Source organism: Cololabis saira, chromosome 24 (genome assembly GCF_033807715.1).
Source record: "Cololabis saira isolate AMF1-May2022 chromosome 24, fColSai1.1, whole genome shotgun sequence".
NCBI lineage: Eukaryota > Metazoa > Chordata > Actinopteri > Beloniformes > Belonidae > Cololabis > Cololabis saira.
This window is the reverse complement of record NC_084610.1, coordinates 18,534,830-18,553,688: the sequence shown is the minus strand read 5'-3', so window position 1 is coordinate 18,553,688 and position 18,859 is coordinate 18,534,830. Positions and strand designations below refer to the sequence as shown.

The 18,859-nt window shown below is 40.8% G+C and overlaps 1 protein-coding gene across 1 annotated transcript in view; it reads right to left on the bottom strand.

Moving 5' to 3' along the window:
- kcnh7 (potassium channel, voltage gated eag related subfamily H, member 7) overlaps positions 1-18,859 on the bottom strand; it is a 183,947-nt gene that overhangs the window by 15,529 nt on the left and 149,559 nt on the right. Inside the window, exons 13-16 of the mRNA XM_061715371.1 lie at positions 16,939-17,144; positions 15,622-15,703; positions 9,863-10,261; positions 4,750-4,909 (exon numbers count right to left, since the gene is read on the bottom strand). Coding sequence (XP_061571355.1) covers positions 4,750-4,909; positions 9,863-10,261; positions 15,622-15,703; positions 16,939-17,144 — 847 coding nt within the window. The remainder of the gene's footprint in view (positions 1-4,749; positions 4,910-9,862; positions 10,262-15,621; positions 15,704-16,938; positions 17,145-18,859) is intronic.

Genomic DNA, 18,859 nt, shown 5'->3' with positions numbered 1-18,859 from the left:
TATATATACCAAATAATTCTATTTGTTTGTATAACACTGATGATTTACACCTGTACTTTAGGTTATATTGTTGTGGAAATTGAAAGGACCAATAAACTAAACTAAAACTAAACTAACTCACACTCAGTAAGTAAACACTTCTCATAAATGCCATTTCCTCCATAATTGCACCCAGTTTCTCCAGGTCCATGCACCTCCGAAACCTCACAGTATGACGTCACTAGTCGTTGCAATGTGTCTTCCCCTCGTGACTGCGAGCTATATATAGACGGCTGCGTGCTGCCCCCCCTCATCTGGATCAGCACACCAGCCAAGAAGCTGCTCACACGGCCCGCTCTGCATCAGCGCGGCTGAGCGGCGTCTGGCCTCAAACCTGTCTGCCAGCTTCCAGCCAATTATAGGAGAATTAGGGGTCTCATGCTGTGAGCTGTGAAAGAACGGGATGGAAAAATAAGAATCTGACTACAGGAGCCAAACACGATCTGAGCGGTGGCTTCGGTTAGCAGAAGGTCAGGGGACACAGTCAGTCTCAAAGTATTCAATCCTATAACTCCTCAAATGAATACTCTTATTTTTTTAATTAAAAAAATACGATTTTTTCCCCATTTTATCACCCAGTGCTAACGAGAAAAGCCCAGACTGTTGTCTTTTTTCCTCCGATGCGCTCTTTCTTTAACTTTTATGTAAGAAAAAGTTGTGGGAAATGATCCTTAGATGTTCTTTTTCTTTTGTTTCTTTGCAGTTGTGTGAACTAAGTTACTTCTTTTTCTCTTAAAATGCTTCTTAACTTAATTTGATTGTATCTTTTGTTGCATGTCACACATTCCTTCTCATTGAGGACAACAAGCAGTGAAGCTTTCTGGTTGTTATTTGTCTCATTCCCTCCTGGAAACACATCCTCTGTGGGGAACAGCAGTACAGTAGGTGTTATTACTAGGGATGGGCGGTATGGACTAAAACATGTATCACAATAATTTCTGGCATTTATTCCGATAACGATTAAAAAATATCAATACAAAAACGTCATCAACGGGAATTTTTCTTTCTTTCTTTCTTTCTTTCTTTCTTTCTTTCTTTCTTTCTTTCTTTCTTTCTTTCTTTCTTTCTTTCTTTCTTTCTTTCTTTCTTTCTTTCTTTCTTTCTTTCTTTCCTTCCTTCCTTCCTTCCTTCCTTCCTTCCTTCCTTCCTTCCTTCCTTCCTTCCTTCCTTCCTTCCTTCCTTCCTTCCTTCCTTCCTTCCTTCCTTCCTTCACATACTTTGTGCGTGAATTTAACGCAGAACCATAAATAAGCTTTACACAAAAACGTCATCAACAGGAATTTTTCTTTCTTTCTTTCTTTCTTTCTTTCTTTCTTTCTTTCTTTCTTTCTTTCTTTCTTTCTTTCTTTCTTTCTTTCTTTCTTTCTTTCTTTCTTTCTTTCTTTCTTTCTTTCTTTCTTTCCTTCCTTCCTTCCTTCCTTCCTTCCTTCCTTCCTTCCTTCCTTCCTTCCTTCCTTCCTTCCTTCCTTCCTTCCTTCCTTCCTTCCTTCACGTACGTTGTGCGTGGATTTAACACAGAACCATAAATCAGCTTTACACAAAAACGTCATCAACGGGAATTTATCATTTTTACCGCGAGATGACAAATTCTTAGCGTGGGGAATTTTTTTGACGGTTTATCGTGAACGGTAAAATATCGCCCATTCCTAGTTATTACACATCCTCTGTGGGGGAGAAGGTCCGGGAGAACGACTGAACCCCATACCATCACAGACGCTTCCAAATTCGTAGATGCCGACACCCTCACTGGAAAACATTCTTGAAATGCTTCTGTTTAAAGGTTTTAAATTCACGCAGTCAGACGTTGTCCATGCGGTTGTATCAGCTGTTGATGAACAATGGGACTCGTGTCTTTCTCATACATCTCCTGTCAAAGTGGAGATGCTAAACCAGCATTTCATTTTGCAACAGACTGCCCTCATATAGTCTTTTTTTTAGTGTTGTATGTTCCTAACATAGTTCTCCGTTCTCAGAGTGCAGGTTTACTCGTAGTTCCTAGAGGATCCAAATGTAGATTTGGAGGACGGTCTTCTGCTATCAGGAACCGTTACTATGGAACCAACTTCCTATCTGGGTTAAGGAGGCTGACACCCCCTCCACCTTTAAAACCAAACTGAAAACGTTTCTGTTTAGTAAACCTCTAGTTAGTGTTAGTAAACCTCTAGTTAGTGTTAGTAAACCTCTAGTTAGTGTTCAGTAAACCTAAACCCCTAGTTAGTATTAGTAAACCTCTAGTTAGTGTTTAGTAAACCTCTAGTTAGTGTTAGTAAACCTCTAGTTAGTGTTTAGTAAACCTCTAGTTAGTGTTAGTAAACTTCTAGTTAGTGTTAGTAAACCTCTAGTTAGTGTTAGTAAACCTCTAGTTAGTGTTAGTAAACCTCTAGTTAGTGTTAGTAAACTTCTAGTTAGTGTTAGTAAACCTCTAGTTAGTGTTAGTAAACCTCTAGTTAGTGTTAGTAAACTTCTAGTTAGTGTTAGTAAACCTCTAGTTAGTGTTAGTAAACCGCTAGTTAGTGTTAGTAAACCTCTAGTTAGTGTTAGTAAACCTCTAGTTAGTGTTAGTAAACCTCTAGTTAGTGTTAGTAAACCTCTAGTTGGTGTTCAGTAAACCTCTAGTTTGCAAATTAACTTTGTCACATTGTCCCAACATCTAATTTGCGGTTGTAAAACCAGGTAGGGATGCCCCGGATACCGATACTGCTCTCATATACTCGTACTCGCAAATTCTCCGATACCACGCACCGATACCACTTCATTGTTGTTGTAGTTACTGATTAGTGACTCTAGGGGGACATGTTGAGCCGCAGTCAACGTGGTGATGAGAAGAGAGTGATACCCATGAGTGAGACTTTCAGGCAAGATAGCGACAATTAATGCAGCGGGACGTCAGCAGTGTGGACATATTTCAAAATAAGGGACGAGAACAGAAAAAAGGCAGACTGCAAGCTACGTGCTGCTAAGGTGTCTAGAGGAGGAACGGAGAATACATTGTTTAATACCAGCAACTTGATAAAACATCTCAAGACGCATCATAAAGCTGAGTATACAGAGTTTGCTAATGCTACTGCAAGACCACAACAGCCAACATTAGCTCAGGTTCTGAGTGACAGACAATGGCAAGAGACAACCACGGGCCGTTAAAATAACGGAGGCTGGATGAGCAGCCACTGTCAGTTGGAGAAGACGAAGGATTTCACCGTCTTCTCGACGCACTTGAGCCCCGATATGATGTTTCATTGATGTGTTATATGTTTGATATTTTCTTAAATGTGAAGACGGTGCCAGTGTGGAGACTTTTTATTTACACAGAAAGATAATTTTTTTGTTTAACCTCCTGAGACCCGGGCTTTAGTTTGATGTGCATTTTTTATGTCTCCTTACTATTTGGGATCAGTAGGACCTAATTTTTGTTTAAATTAAATTTTTGCTTTCTATGTGCTGTTGAACTATGTCAAATCCAATGGCCTCACATGAGGACAATGGGTTTATTTTTCTCTATTTCCCTTTCTTGGTCCTGCCCTGCATCCTTGCACATCCTGGTCAGGTTCTAATAATAAAAATATCATACATTTTATTTGCATATACTCAGCATTTTGAATGAAATAAAGTCCTACAGAGTAAAAACATGGGTATTAGGTTATATCTCTATATCATTTATATTTATATATCATTTTCAATTGTTTTCTTTCCTATTACAAGGAAATAAAAACTTTAAACAAATGGAAATCTAAAAACAAGTATTTTAAGTGTTTTTGACTAGAATTTTGACTAGAAATTGGACATTTGGGCAAGAAATAAAGACAAATGTTCTTGGAAAGAATTGACGTGTTTTCAGTGACGATAGACCTGATGTCCTCAAACGAGTACTTCATTTTAACAGACGTTGTAGTTTGCTAATATTACTCAAATACTGTATATCAAAAACACATGCCATGTGAAGCTGCAGACGTTATTGTGCATAAATATACTAGTTTCAATCATAAAATTAGGTTAGGATTTTTACCTTGTCCATATTTATGTCAGGAGCTGCCATAGAAGACTTTCATTGAGATCCCAGCCATCTTGTTTTTTCCCAAATTAGTGTAATTTCATTATGAGACCACTAGATGGTGCAGGCGGGGGTCCCGGATGAGGACAATGGGTCAATGTTCGTACAAATGAAGTATCATGGCGCAGAACAGCAGAAATGTAATGTCCTCATATGAGAACGCAGGGTCTCAGGAGGTTAAAATAGTTATTCTAGTCATTTTATTTATTTTTATTGAATGTATCTGTTGCAAATAAAACCTGTCTTCCAATTCATTGCATTTTTCATTGCATTTTTAGCCTAGTTATTTTAGTGGTAGAAGTATCGGTATTTGGTATCGGCAAGTACACAAATGAAAATACTCGTACTCGGTGTGAAAAAAATGGTATGGGGGCATCCCTAAAAGCAGGTAACGTAATTGCCCACAAACCCACTCTGTTCTGACATGTTGGCTGTGAACTGGGGCTGCAGCCGCCTGCAGCAGAGCTGAGCAGCAGCTGGGCTGCCTCCCGAGCCAGATGTCACTGGTCGTTGGAGGCAGACAGGCTTTTCCTCCTGTGGTCCTGCTGGATGATGGTGTTCAGTGTTTTCACTCGCCTGACAGTTTTATGTCAAGTGTTGTGTTTTGACATGAACACCCCGTTGTTTCACGGCCCTTTTTTCTCCCTCTTGGCCCCGCTCACCTGTTGAGATGCTGCTGCAGCTGGTCCAGCCGTTGCTCCACCTCTCCGTAGGTGAGGTCCGTGTCGCTGTCGTCCTCCCTGGCAGGAAGCTCGGGACACGGGGCCGGCTCCTCGGGGGCCTCACTGGGACGCTGGGGCCCCCAGTCTTCTGCGTGGAGCTCTGTGGGCAGTGTGTGAACAAAGCAAGGCAAGGCAAGTTTATTTGTATAGCACAGGGGTCGGCAACCCAAAATGTTGAAAGAGCCATATTGGACCAAAAACACAAAAAACAAATATGTCTGGAGCCGCAAAAAATGAAAAGTCTTGTATCTATAAGCCTTAGAATGAAGGCAACACATGCTGCATGTATCTATATTAGTTTTTACTGGGGGAAGATTTTTTTTTTCATTATGCACTTTGAGAAAAAAGTTGAAATGTCGAGAAAAAAGTTGAAATGTTGAGAAAAAAGTCAAAATGTTGAGAAAAAAGTCAAAATGTTGAGAAAATAGTTGAAATCTCGAGAAAAAAGTTGAAATGTCGAGAAAAAAGTCAAACTGTTGAGATCAAAAAGGAAAGGAAAAAGGAAGAAAAAAGCGAAAAAAAGAAAAAAGAAAAAAAGAAGAGAAAAAAGAAAAAAAAAGGAAAAAAAAAGGTCAAACATTTTTGAAAAAGCTCCAGGAGCCACTAGGGCGGCGCTAAAGAGCCGCATGCGGCTCTAGAGCCGCGGGTTGCCGACCCCTGGTATAGCACAAGTCAACACAATGTAATTCAAAGTGTTTTACATCAACATTAAAAGCGGCAAGACACAATTAAACAGTAAATAACAAATAAAATGAAATAAAATGATAAGAAAAGAGGTAAAATAATAAAAAGCACAAGTTGTTAAAAAGTAAGGGCAGTAGAGTACAGCAGGTAAGTATTTAATTTAACAGTACGCTTGAGTAAACAGTAATGTTTTTAGGCCTGATTTAAAGGAGCTGACAGTTGGAGCAGACCTCAGGTCTACAGGAAGTTTGTTCCACCCGTGAGGAGCAGAATAACTGAACGCTGCCTCACCTTGCTTGGTTCTGGTTCTTGGGAACCACAACATTTTGTGTAACATTTTCCACAATGCCTGTGTAACGTATAATGTAGTTTTTAGACTCAATGACAGACTCTGTCATCTCATCCCCATTTATGCTCCCACTCATGAACACACCACAATGGGAAAACAACTTTTAAAGGGAAAGAAAAGGAAACTGAAATGTACAAGTTTCAGTGTAACCTGCAAAGGTCCAAAAATTTGGAATGAGCTTGGTAGTGCTATAAAAGAGTCTGGATCTCTCTCAATTTATAAAAAGAGACTAAAACAAAAATTGTTATTAAATTATGTCTCTTATTACATTTTTTATGTTTCATTTATTCTTTATTTCATTCAAAAAAATAAAACAATTCAATCAAAAAAATAAAACAATTCAATACAAATACTCTTAAATTGTGAATGAAAAGGGAGCAGAAAGAAGAAGAATCTTATCTGATCTGCCCCTTTTTCCAAGAAATAACTTCACAAATAACATAAATAAAAAATTAAAAAAAACAACTATGTACCAATACCTGATGTATTATTTTTATAAGAACATATTTGTATCTAGGAAATCTGAGGAGGTCTCAGGGTTTTTTTTTTTTTCTTATTTAGGTTATAAGGTTATATATTGAATGTATATGTATTATTTGTGTAATTTATAGTTGTTCTGCTGTGTGACTGGGCCCCTATTCATAAGCTCTGGGGAGTCCCATTTTACAAACCTCAATTGATTATTATCTGTATTTGTGTTTTTTTTTTAATTATTTGTAAAATAAACTCTAAACTTAAACTTAAACTTGAACAAACCAGATCCAGATGAAGCTCAGGGGTCTGGGAGCTTCATAGGAACTAACAGATCAAGCATGTATTTTGGTCCAAGACCATTCAGGTCTTTGTAGACCAGCAGTAAGATTTTAAACTCTATCCTTGGACTCACTGGAAGCCAGTGTAGTGATTTCATGACCGGTGTAATATGGTCCAGTTTCCTGGTGTTTGTAAGGACTCTGGCGGCTCGTTCTGGATCAGCTGCAGCTGCCTGATAGATTTGTTGTTAAAGCCTGTAAAGATGCCATTGCAATAATCCAATTTACTGAAAATGAATGCATGAATACTTTTTTCGTGTCTTGTTTAGACAGAATACCCTTAATTCTAGCAATGTTTTTTTTAGGTGGTAATAGGCAAATTTAGTGATAAACTTTATATGGCTGTTGAAGTTCAGGTCTGAGTCAATAATTACACCAAGATTTCTGGCTTGATTTGTAGCTGTCAATGACATGGAACCAAGGTGAGCGCTGATCTTTTCCCTTTCATTTTTAGGACCAAAAATGATCACCTCTGTATTTTCTGCATTTAGCTGGAGAGAATTCTGGCACATCCACTCATTGATTTGGTGAATACAGTTACTCAATGAGAGTAGGGGACTGTAGTCATGTGGTGACTAGGCATGGGACGATATGAAAATTTCATATCACGATATTAGTGGACAAAAATATCACGATTACAATATTATCACAATATTAGCGTGTCGCTTATAAAATTCTTAAAATGCAAGGAAAAACACTAACCGTGGATCCACTGGTTCCTTCAGAACATTTATTCTCAAATCATTCTCAACACAGTGACACTTGAGGTAGAGAACAAATAGTGTACTGTAAATGTTATGCATTACAAAGTGTAAACTATAGTACCGGTACCGGTACTTATTTGAACTTTCTTTTTTTGTAAGAAAATACTTCCCTGAGAGTCGAAAGAAATAAGTGACAAATAGAAATAAAGTAACAAAGTAGAGCCAAATGCACACTGATTGTATTACTCTCTGAAACTTTAACAGTGGCTGGCTGCCTGCTACTTAGTACGGCTCTCTGGAAAAATAATAAAATAAAGGCACTGCTCTGTAGTATACAAAACAAAAGCTGCATGGCCAACACAAAGATTGAGTGAAAATAAAGTGCCACAGTAGTCAAATGCACACGGATTGTACTACTCTCTGAAAAAATATTAAATAAATAATAATAATAAATAATATTAATAAAATACATGAAAAAATAACACTGGCTTCTAGCTGGCTGGTAGCCTAAAAAAAAAAAAAAAAAAAAAAAAAAAAAAAAAAAATCGGCGATAATTACAGTACCCCACGATAACGTTATCGCGGCCGTTTTTTATCGCGATATACGATAATATCGTATATCGCCCCATGCCTAGTGGTGACACTGAAATATAGAGTTGTGTGTCATCGGCATAAGTATGGTAGGAAATGAGCTAGGGGTAACATATAGATGTTGAATAGAAGCATTCCGAGAATGAAGACAGAACACATGATCCGTGTCATTAGAGCAGAGTTGTAGACCTCCTGAATCCCTGCGTCTATCCCAAGAAAGAAAACACGAAGCCTCAGCCATCAGTGGGATACTTCTTCCACTCATGTCGGCTTTTGGAATTTCCTTGTGTGTTTCTCACGGACAACTGCTCGCCACAATCAGAATCATTTCTCTCTACTTTGGCAAGAAAACACAAATCCTCTTAAGGCTGCAACAGTTCATTATGGACTATTACTATCAAATGTACAAGCTGAGACGGTTTCCTCATCTCACATGTGACCAACTACACTGGCGCCGGACTGGTTTTGTGGAGGGATTCACGGTGACATTGAGGTCACGGAAAGTAAAGCTGCCCTCACAGATGGGTCTTTGCTGTTCATGCAGGGAGTCGATGCCACGCCCAACAACGGCACCTTGGGATCCTCAGGAGGAGTCTTTGTGGCAGAACTATTGGCGCTTTTCCACTAGTACCTACTCAGCCCGACTCGACTCGGTTTGGGTCTTTTCCACTAGGGGTCTAACGTGCCGAGTAGATACTTTTCTGTAGCTACTCTGCCGAGGTTCTAAGCGGCTGAGTCGGCTGTATCTGACATCATCACACTACAGGCCACCGATTGGTCGGGGGGTTGGAGTCAGACGTAACTGAGATGAATAGAGCCAAGTAGGTTCTAGTGGAAAAGGGCCATATGATGCTCACAATCCATCACCTGCTTTGACCCCTGACCCTTGTGTCTGTCTACGTCTTCCAGGGAAGCTCATTTGTTTTGCCTCCTGGTTGTGTTTTCATGTCTCATCATGCTCATCTTGCTTCTACACACTCTGTTTTATTGCTTTTTTTTGTTTTCTAACTTCCATTTCTGACAAAATATATGCTATCAAGCACAGGAAAATGTCTCTTTCATACGTCTCCCCTCGTTAGAAGTTGTGAGTCCAGGCTGCTGGCTCCATTTAATTACCCTTAGATCAGGGGTCGGCAACCAAAATGTTGAAAGAGCCATATTGGAACAAAAAAAACAAAAAACAAATATGTCTGGAGCCGCAAAAAATTAAAAGTCTTTTATAAGCCTTAGAATGAAGACAACACATGCTGAATGTTTCTATATTAGTTAGAACTGGGGGAAGATTTTTTTTTTTCATTATGCACTTCGAGAAAAAAGTCGAAATGTTGAGAAAAAAGTCAAAATTTTGAAAAAATGTTGAAATGTCACGATTAATGTTGACGTGCAATCTTGAGAAAAAAGTCGAAATGTCAAGGAAAAAGTCGAAATGTCAAGAAAAAAGTCGAAATGTCGAGAAAAAAGTCAAAATGTCGAGAAAAAAGTCAAAATTTAGAGAAAAAAGTCAAAATTTAGAGAAAAAAGTCGAAATGTTGGAAAAAAAAGTCGAAATGTCGAGGAAATTGTGAAAATTTCATGAAAAAAAAGTCGTAATGTCGAGAAAAAAGTTAAAATTTCGAGAAAAAAGTCGAAATGTTGAGAAAAAAGTACAAATTTCGAGAAAAAAGTTGAAATGTCGAGATTAAAAAGGAAAGGAAAAAGCAAGAAAAAAAGAGAAAAAAAGAACAAAAAAAGAAAAAAAAGAAGCAAAAAAAGAAAAAACATTTTTTTTTAAAAAGCTCCAGGGAGCCACTAGGGCGGCGCAAAAGAGCCGCGGATTTTCGACCCCTGCCCTAGATGTTATTACTGAGAGGGTCAGTTTTTGGTAAAACCTTTTTGTGAGTACCAGCGAAGACAAACAAAAGAGGAAGCATCACCTTTGTACTCCTGGTCGTGCGTGGCGTCTCCAGCTGGCGCCTCTGCAGCGCTGCTCAGTCCGAGGCCCAGAGCGTGGTCTCTGACCACCGGGTAACCCAACACGCCCGAACACAAGGGCCTCTGTTCCTCTTCTTCCTCCTCTTCCTCCTCTTCCTCCTCGTCCTCCTCCTCCTCCTCTCCCTCCTCGGCGGACTCTCTCCGGTTCTTGGCTGACGAGGCGAAGACGTGCCTCCCCTGTGTGGCGGCGCTGAAGGTGGCCCCGGGCTCCTTGTTGTGGGAGCCTGCTGGGAGGAAAGGCAGCCGGGAGAATCTGCTGAGAGAACAGCGACTTCTCCGCCGAGGCCCCTCTGGGGAGGCCAGGGCAGCCTCATTATCGCTGACAACAGGCAGCGAGCGCTCTGCTCCGGGGTTCAGGTGAGGGCAAACAATATTAAAGGAGAATTAAGCAATGACACTGCAGAGCTTGAGAAATGTGTCGCGTTATGCAGCAGTCTGGATGCGTGTTTGCAACGATTTATGTTGAAACTAGTGGTGGGACTCGATTAAAAAAATGTATCTAATTAATTAGAGGCTTTGTAATTACCGTATTATACTTCAATGAATGACGTATTTTAAAACTTTTTCCATGTATAAGGCGCACCGCATTATAAGGCGCACTAAATATCTGGTAAAATACCGTACTATAGTGGCTGGGGTTGAGTTACGTATCTACCTGATGGAGCTGTGCTACAGGAAATGCTACAAAATCCTACAGCAAATTAAAAAAAAAAAAAAACAAGAAGAAAAGTACCGTGTGTCAAACTTTATTAACAAAATAAAAACCAGCTTTGCTCCGTCTCGTCAAAGTCTCCATTATGCGAGTCAGCGTCGCTGCTGTTGTTTTGAACGTCTGTGACGATTCCTGACGTTTTTAGCGCCATTACTTTGGGGACACCAACTACATTACCCACAATCCCCCAGACTACAGTAACAGAAATTACCGTAATGATCATATATAAGGCGCACTGCATTATAAGACGCACTGCCGGTTTTTGAGAAAATTAAAGGCTTTTAGGTGCGCCTTATAGTGCGGAAAATACGGTATTTAATCGCAATTAATCGCATATCAATATTTGAAACGAGAAGCAACATTTTTCAATTTAAATGGATTTTGGTATATGACTGAATCATTGACACATAAATGAGCTTAAACAACAAAATTGTGTTTATTTTGATAACTGAGTGTTAACATAAAGTGCGATATGAATAATAGGAATATGATTGCTTTGTCCACAAGGCACAAACTTAAATTCAAGTTAGCTATTTTCAAGCTTTTTCAGGACTTTTTGTAAACGTTCTATGTCATTAACACATTCGTTTTTGTTTAGTAAAGTAAAAAAACAGCACTTTCAAGTACATTCCAGAAAAGTGGAAACTGAACATTGCAAAATAGTTCAAATATCCTTGGCATAAAATAAACAGACCGACAGTTAAACATAAAGTGCCCTTTCTACCATCTTCTAACATGTTTGGCATTGAGGTGGTAGTGGAGGTTGGAAGAGCTCCGGTGATAGGCCAATTCTTTCTTGCACAATCTGCACACAACTCTGCTTTTATCCAGGTTTCCACTCGGTAGTTTTCTAAAACTAAAATTTCCGCCCAACGAACCCAGCAACGACTTCCCATCGGTTTGGGTTTCCATTGTTGTTTCTCTTGTTGAGTTCTGTGCATCAGTATTACAGGTAACTTATTCCCGGAATCGTGCAACGAGAAATGTTCCGCACTGTTTAGAGTGCAAAAGTAAATTGCGATTAAATGCGTTTTTTTTGTTTTTTTTGTCGTGTTATTTTTCTGTAATTAATGAATCGTAATTAACGCGATAAAGTCCCAGTCCTAGTTGAAATTGAACTCTAAACTTCACTTCTGACAGACGGTGTGTCAAGGTTTGACTTTCCCCCCAGCTTTCAGTTTCTGTTTTGCCCCGCCTTTGTCCCATCTGCCCTGATTGTCTGCACCTGTGTCTCGTCATGTCTCGTTATCCCCTGTGTATATCTGGTCTTGTCATTCCCTTGTTCCCTGTCGGACCGTACTGTTTTGCTCCTCATGTTTCCTGCCACGTTCTTCCTCCTCCAAGTTTTTGATCCCTCTAGTTTGTTTTGATCCTGCTCTGCAGCGCTTTAGTTTGTTTTTTTTGTTAATAAATCCTATTTTTTGCAGACTCCCGCCTCCTGCTCTCCTGCGTTTGGGTCCACACCTTATACCCCCAGACGTGACAGCAAAAGTAAATTGCGATTAAATGCGTTTTTTTTTTTTTTTTTGTCGCGTTATTTTTCTGTTATTAATGAATCGTAATTAACGCGATAAAGTCCCAGCCCTAGTTGAAACTGAACTCTAAACGTCACCTCTGACAGACGCTGCAGCGTGGATACAGGTGAGATACGCTGCTGGACTGTGAACAGCTCTGTTCTCCACATTCCTGTCCTCACTTGTGTTATATTGAGAGATACTATATTAAGATGGCTTGTAACCATGGTGACCAATTACATTTGCCTGAATCTAAGCCAAAAGCAGAGCACTGCATCTCCCGAGCCTCCAGTCTCTGCTGTTAGCAGTGGAATTACAACAGTTCCCATGGCGGGGCCTGTTCTCGTTCAAATATACTTGACACTTGCATGTGAAAGCTGCCCTGCTGTCTGAGGGCGCCAAAGCCTGCTGGGTTTCGTTCACACAGGAGGTGAGCCGAGGACAGGATGTCTAACTCGACGGCACGGGTCCTGAGAGGTTCGAAGAAAAGCCTGAAAACTTCTCATTTTTCCTTTTCTCGGTAGGCGGTGACACAAAGACTCGCTGGCGTGAAGCCTAAGAACAGAATCCACTGTCGTACCCAGACAAATCTAGGATGGGCTCTGGGGGAGATAATCGCTACACGACTGTCCTCTCCGTTACACTGATCATGTTTCATTCACACTCTGAGCGGATGTGATGAGCTGATCTCATGACAATGAAACGCTGAAAGAAAAGAGGTCACGTCAGAAGTGTACCCGGCTTAAACGGCTGATCTGAGTAAACTGGCTTTGCGCTTCTTAATTCCTCCAGGCTCATGATTAGGGTTGCAAATCTCATGCATTTTCAAAGTTGGAAGCTTCCAGTTCAAATTTGATTTAGTCTATGGAGATTACATCTATAATGTATATGTTTATGTAATAAATGCTCGGGGGGTCATGTTCTGGGTCTCTGGAAAGCGCCTGGAGACAACTTCTGTTGTATGAATAAAACTGAATTGAATTACATGAATAAACTGTAAATTTGCACGCTGCAGTTTAGCCTGTAAGCGAGAGTTTATATCTGATACTCATTACTGCCATGCTTCATCTGTCTTCTATTATTATCCAAGCAGGCAGGCAATCGATTGCTGATTGAAGAGAACAAGTCCTTTTTACATTACTGTTTTGTTTTTTTATTTTATTTAAAGACAGCTATCTTTAACTTAATTATCTAATTTTAGAAAACACGGTCAACGACATGTTAAACCAAGTGCTGGGAGAAACGATTTAACGCTGTTGATTCACTGACGCAACTTCTCATAGAAATATGACACAATATTATTATATTATATAGACCCTATAGTTAAACTCCAGAAAAGAGCTGTAAGAATAATAAATAAAGTTTCTTATCGTGACACTACTAATAAATTATTTGTAGAGTCATGCATATTAAAATTCATAGATATTGTATATTTAAAAACATTAGAAATTTTGTTTCGAGTTAAGAATAATAGCCTTCCTGCTTGTTTTCAGCATTTCTTTAAATTAAGAGAAACAAATTATAATTTAAGAAGGCTGTGGGTCTTTGAAAGATGTCGTGTGAGGACTAATGTTAAATATAGATGTGTTTCATTTTTGGGAGTCAAATTATGGAATCATCTTAGTGATGAAGTGAAACTGTGTAAATCTCTGTTGAATTTAAAAAAAATATTGAAAAGTAAAATAATTAAGGATTACAATGCTAAATGATTGGAGTATAATTTGATTAAGTAGAACAATTTAAAGGGAAATTTCTCTTTTTGTTTCTTTTCATATTGCAGATAATCTGGGTTTTCTGTTGGAAAGTACAGGGTAGGCAAATATAAGCTTTGGCTTCAGCCTATTCCTTTTTCGGTTACAGAGTTTATTATTATTTTTTGTGTGAAACTGATGAGTGTAAACTTGTATGAAAGTGTTTTGTCATTTACACACACACAGTTTGAATTGCAAATAATGTAATGTAACCGAAATAAACAATTCATTCATATGTTATAAAGGCCCTTCAAAGCGGCAATGACTTGAACTTTGACCGTGTGGACTGTTCAGCTGCATCATCTCTGATAATCCAAAACTTTTCACTCCGCTGAAAACTTTTCCCGACACTGAATCAGAAGGACTCCAGCGCTCCACATCCTCCAGGTTGGAAATGATTCCTTTAACAAGTAGGCTTCTCGCCAGCTTCGCTAAAACGAGATTTCATTTCCTCCGGAGGCATATGCATAAGCCGAGTAAGTCGGTGCCAAGGACATTTGCATGGAAGGACGTACGCGCCCGGGCCGCGGGACTGTTTCAGTGGAAACCGTTTCGCCTCCCTGTGCGACACTTTCTTCAACGTTGTGCTTGGGCCAGTACGGAAGAGTATTAGGGCCAGACAGGAGAAAAATAAAAATAATATTTTAGAGGAGGAAGATTTTTTTTTCATTATGCACTTCAAGAAAAAAGTCGAAATGTTGAGAAAAAAGTCGAAATGTCAAGATTAATGTTGAAATACAATTTTGAGAAAAAAGTCGAAATGTCGAGAATAATGTTGAAATACAATTTCAAGAATAAAGTTGAAATTTCGTGAATAAAGTTGAAATACATTTCGACTTTTTGTCGAAATTGTACTTTAACAATATTCTCGACTTTTCAACTTTTTTCTCGACATTTCAACTTTTTTCCTCAACATTTCAAATTTTTTCTCAACATTTCAACTTTTTTCAAGACAAGGTGGAAAAAAAAATGTTGAAGTACAATTACAAGAAAAAAGTCGAAATGTTAAGATTAATGTTGAAGTACAATTTCGAGAAAGAAGTCGAAATGTTGAGAAAAAAGTCAAAATTTCGTGAATAAAGTCGAAATGTTGAGAAAAAAGGCGAAATTTCAACTTTATTCTTGAAATTGTATTTCAACATTATTCTCGACATTTCAACTTTTTTCTCGATAGTTCGACTTTTTTCTCGAAGTGCACAATAAAGCAAATCTTCCCCTCTCTGCATGGCCCTAATACTCTTCCGTACACCCAGTCATGTGGTACTGCATAGCTTTCCCTCGGTTAATCACACATCGAATATCAAGAATTATCAAGAATTATCAAGAATTCTCTTATTTCAGTCATGCAGTTTCATTAAATTCACATAAACTTGTCCACATGATTCACATCAATAACAGCAGTGTTACATGCACTTTCCCCTCAGACAGACCTTTCTGTGTTTCAATTAATGCATCTCCTGCTAATGTGCTATCCAGTGAATTTGGTTCGTGCATGCCCAACTCCGAATTATACATACCTTTGAGGTCCCAGGTTGAGAAGCCCCCCTGGAAACGCTGCATCCGTGCAGTAGGGATAAAGCAGCTGCGACTTGCTAACTAAGCTACCTGCGTGCACCGTTTTTAACCCACACACAGGTTTCCCATGAAACTGCATCATGTGTGTTTGATCTTAAATTGGAGGGAAAAAAGGCTTTACAGTTAAAAAAGTTGTGTTTCAAGCTGACCTGTGGAGGATTTCCTTTTGTATGAAATCCTTCTTCGGCACTTGATGTCAGTCATGTTGGAATCACTTGGATTTGCGTAGGTCTGCAAAGAGACAAATCATGATCAAACTGAAACCTGTATCTATTGGCGCTTTTCCACTACTAGCTACTCAGCCCGACTCGACTCGCCTCGGTTTTGCGCTTTTCCCACTAGGGGTCTAACGTGCCGAGTAGATACTTTTCTGTAACTACTCTGCCAAGGTTCTAAGCGGCTGAGTCGGCTGTATCTGACGTCATCACACTACAGGCCACCGATTGGTCGGGGGGTTGGAGTCAGACGTCTGAATCAGGATGTGGAAATCAGCGAAAGAGCGACTCGCGGCTTCTTGTTCGTTTTATTCGACAGGCAATGGAAGCTCAAAAGTCTGTTTCATGATCCAACTCAACCCAAGCTTCTTTCACTCTCATTTTTAACTTGATGTCGAACACAAGCCACAGAGCCAGCAGCACATCTATCATCTCCTCCAGGTTCTACATCTTTAGTGTTGTTTTCTTCTCTGTTTAGATCACACCATCAAAAACATCTCAGCAGCTTCACTCCAACCTCCTACTCCTGCTCCAGATGCTGAATTGTTATGGAAAACTAACTTTGCCGAGTTGCGATGAGTAGAGCCGAGTAGCTGCTAATGGAAAAGCGCCATATGTCAGAACACATGCACAACTGAGCGGTCGCTGTCACTGTCGCTGTTGCAGGCTCCAAGGTCTCCTCAACTATACAACACAGCTGCTCAGAAGTTCACTTGTGCACGACCGTCACTTCTTGCATTTCTCTGAATAAATCACGAAAGGCCTCCACAAAGAGCACTTGTAGCTCTTTTATAAATAAGCCACCCGACTAATGTGGATTCATGATCACACACTGTCACTCTTATACACAATTCCTCATGATTAGTGGACACATTTCGTCCTCTGACCAGAGCGTCCACCTTCAAAGCTTGAGTAATGCTTTCTCTCCATCACATTTGTCCTCCAGTGAAGGGCAGATTAAAGAAAACTGTCTTCATCAGTTATCATTCTTTCATCCCAGAACCATGGATTATATGATTACATTAAGTCTGGATTAATTGAAGGGGCACTAATGAGAATTAATTCAAAATAATTGTCCCAATTTAAGTGGACATAGAAGAGGAAGAGAGACGTGGAATAGAAATCTTTAATTCAATAATGGTCTTAGTCTTTTCCAGAGGCTTTCTCCCTTGAGCAGCGAAGTGGAATTAGTGCAAAGCCCTCAAAACACATCTGCGCTTCTTTGATCAGAGAAATCCCAGAGAGCATTACCTTAGCATTTTCATCGCGGAGGTCAAAGGTCAGCTCCAGGTTAGTGAGGAAGTGGTCCGCGAACTCCGGATACATGTCCAGCACGTCCAGGATTTCCTCCCTCTGAATGGTGTGCAGGTCGCAGTAGCTCAGCGCGCGCACGTCCGCGCACGACTTCCCGGGCTTGGCGTACAAGTGGATCATCTCGCCGAAGATATCATTCTTACCTACAAGGAAAGAAAAGGAGACGATTGGAAGGAGCACCGTTTACAGAAGAACATAGTTAAAACAAAACAGAAAAAGTTCATCAAACAATAAGTGTTAAATCATATCCATCCATTTTCCACCACTTATCTGCTGCTCGCGGGGGCAGCAGCCTCAACAGAGATGCCCAGACTTTCTTCACCCCAGACACTTCCTCCAGCTCTTCCAGGGGAGTCCGAGGCGTTCCCAGGCCAGCCGAGAGACATAGTCTCTCCAGCGTGTCCTGGGTCTTCCCCGGGGTCTCCTCCCGGTGGGACATGCCTGGAACACCTCCCTAGGGAGTAGGGACATGCCTGGAACACCTCCCTAGGGAGGAGGGACATGCCTGGAACACCTCCCTAGGGAGGCGTCCAGGAGGATCCGGTACAGATGCCCAAGCCACCTCAGCTGACTCCTCTCAATGTGGAGGAGCAGCGGCTCTACTCCGAGCTCCTCCCGGGTGACCGAACTCCTCACCCTATCTCTAAGGGAGCGTCCAGCCACCCTACGGAGGAAACTCATCTCGGCCGCTAGTATCCGCGATCTTGTCCATTCGGTCACTACCCAAAGTTCATGACCATAGGTGAGGGTAGGTACGTAGATTGACCGGTAAATCGAGAGCTTCGCCTTTCGACTCAGCTCCTTCTTCACCACGACGGTCCGGTACACCGACCGCATAACTGTGGATGCTGCACCGATCCGTCTGTCAATCTCACGCTCCATCGTTCCCTCACTCGTGAACAAGACCCCAAGATACTTGAACTCCGCCACCTGAGGCAGGACTTCTCCACCCACCCGGAGAAGGCACACCACCCTTTCCCGGTGGAGAACCATGGCCTCGGTTTTGGAGGTGCTGATTCTCATCCCTGCCACGTCGCACTCAACCTCAAAGCCCACCAGCACATGCTGAAGGTCCCGGTCAGATGAAGCCAACAGGACAACATCATCCGCAAAAAGTAGAGATGAAATCCTGTGGTTCCCAATCCGGATCCCCTCCGGCCCCTGGCTACGCCTAGAAATCCCATCCTTGATTTATGTTAAATCGTAAGAACCTAAAAAGTTGGCACAAGGTAACAAAAAGTAATTAAGTTTATTGGCAATGGCTGAGAAACAAGGTTGAGTGAAACAGAAATGAATAAAAACAATCTGTGGTCTTTAGCTGACTGACTAATTAAACTCATTTCCTTCAGTTCATCTTCTGCAAACAAAAGTGATGAAGACGGTTGGAAGGTGAGCATAAGTGCTGCATCGCTGGGATCATTTGACCAATGCTCGTCGTTACTTGTCATCAAGACCTCAGAAAGTTGTGCCAACCGGGGTGGAGGTAGCTCACGAGGTCGGCAGGTTGTCCAATGAGGACTGGCGGTTCGACCCCGCTCTCTCAGTCATCTGTCGTCGTGTAAATAAATAATCATAGCATCCCAAGGGCATCGTTCAAAGGCATCCTAAGCTAGAGCCGTCAGTAACGTGTTAACAGCTGTGAGATTGGGGCCCCTCCACCTCGGCTTCATGGTTAACACCAGTTGGAGTGACAGGCTGGGAGATCAGAGAAATGAGACAAAGATGCTGTTTCCAACTGATGCTAGAATGTGAACCGCTGATGCTGCGTCAATTTACTTTTGATATCAAGGCCTCCGACTGGTTGTGGTTGGTTGTTACATTCCCTGCACATACTGTATACGAGCAACCTGCAGTCAGC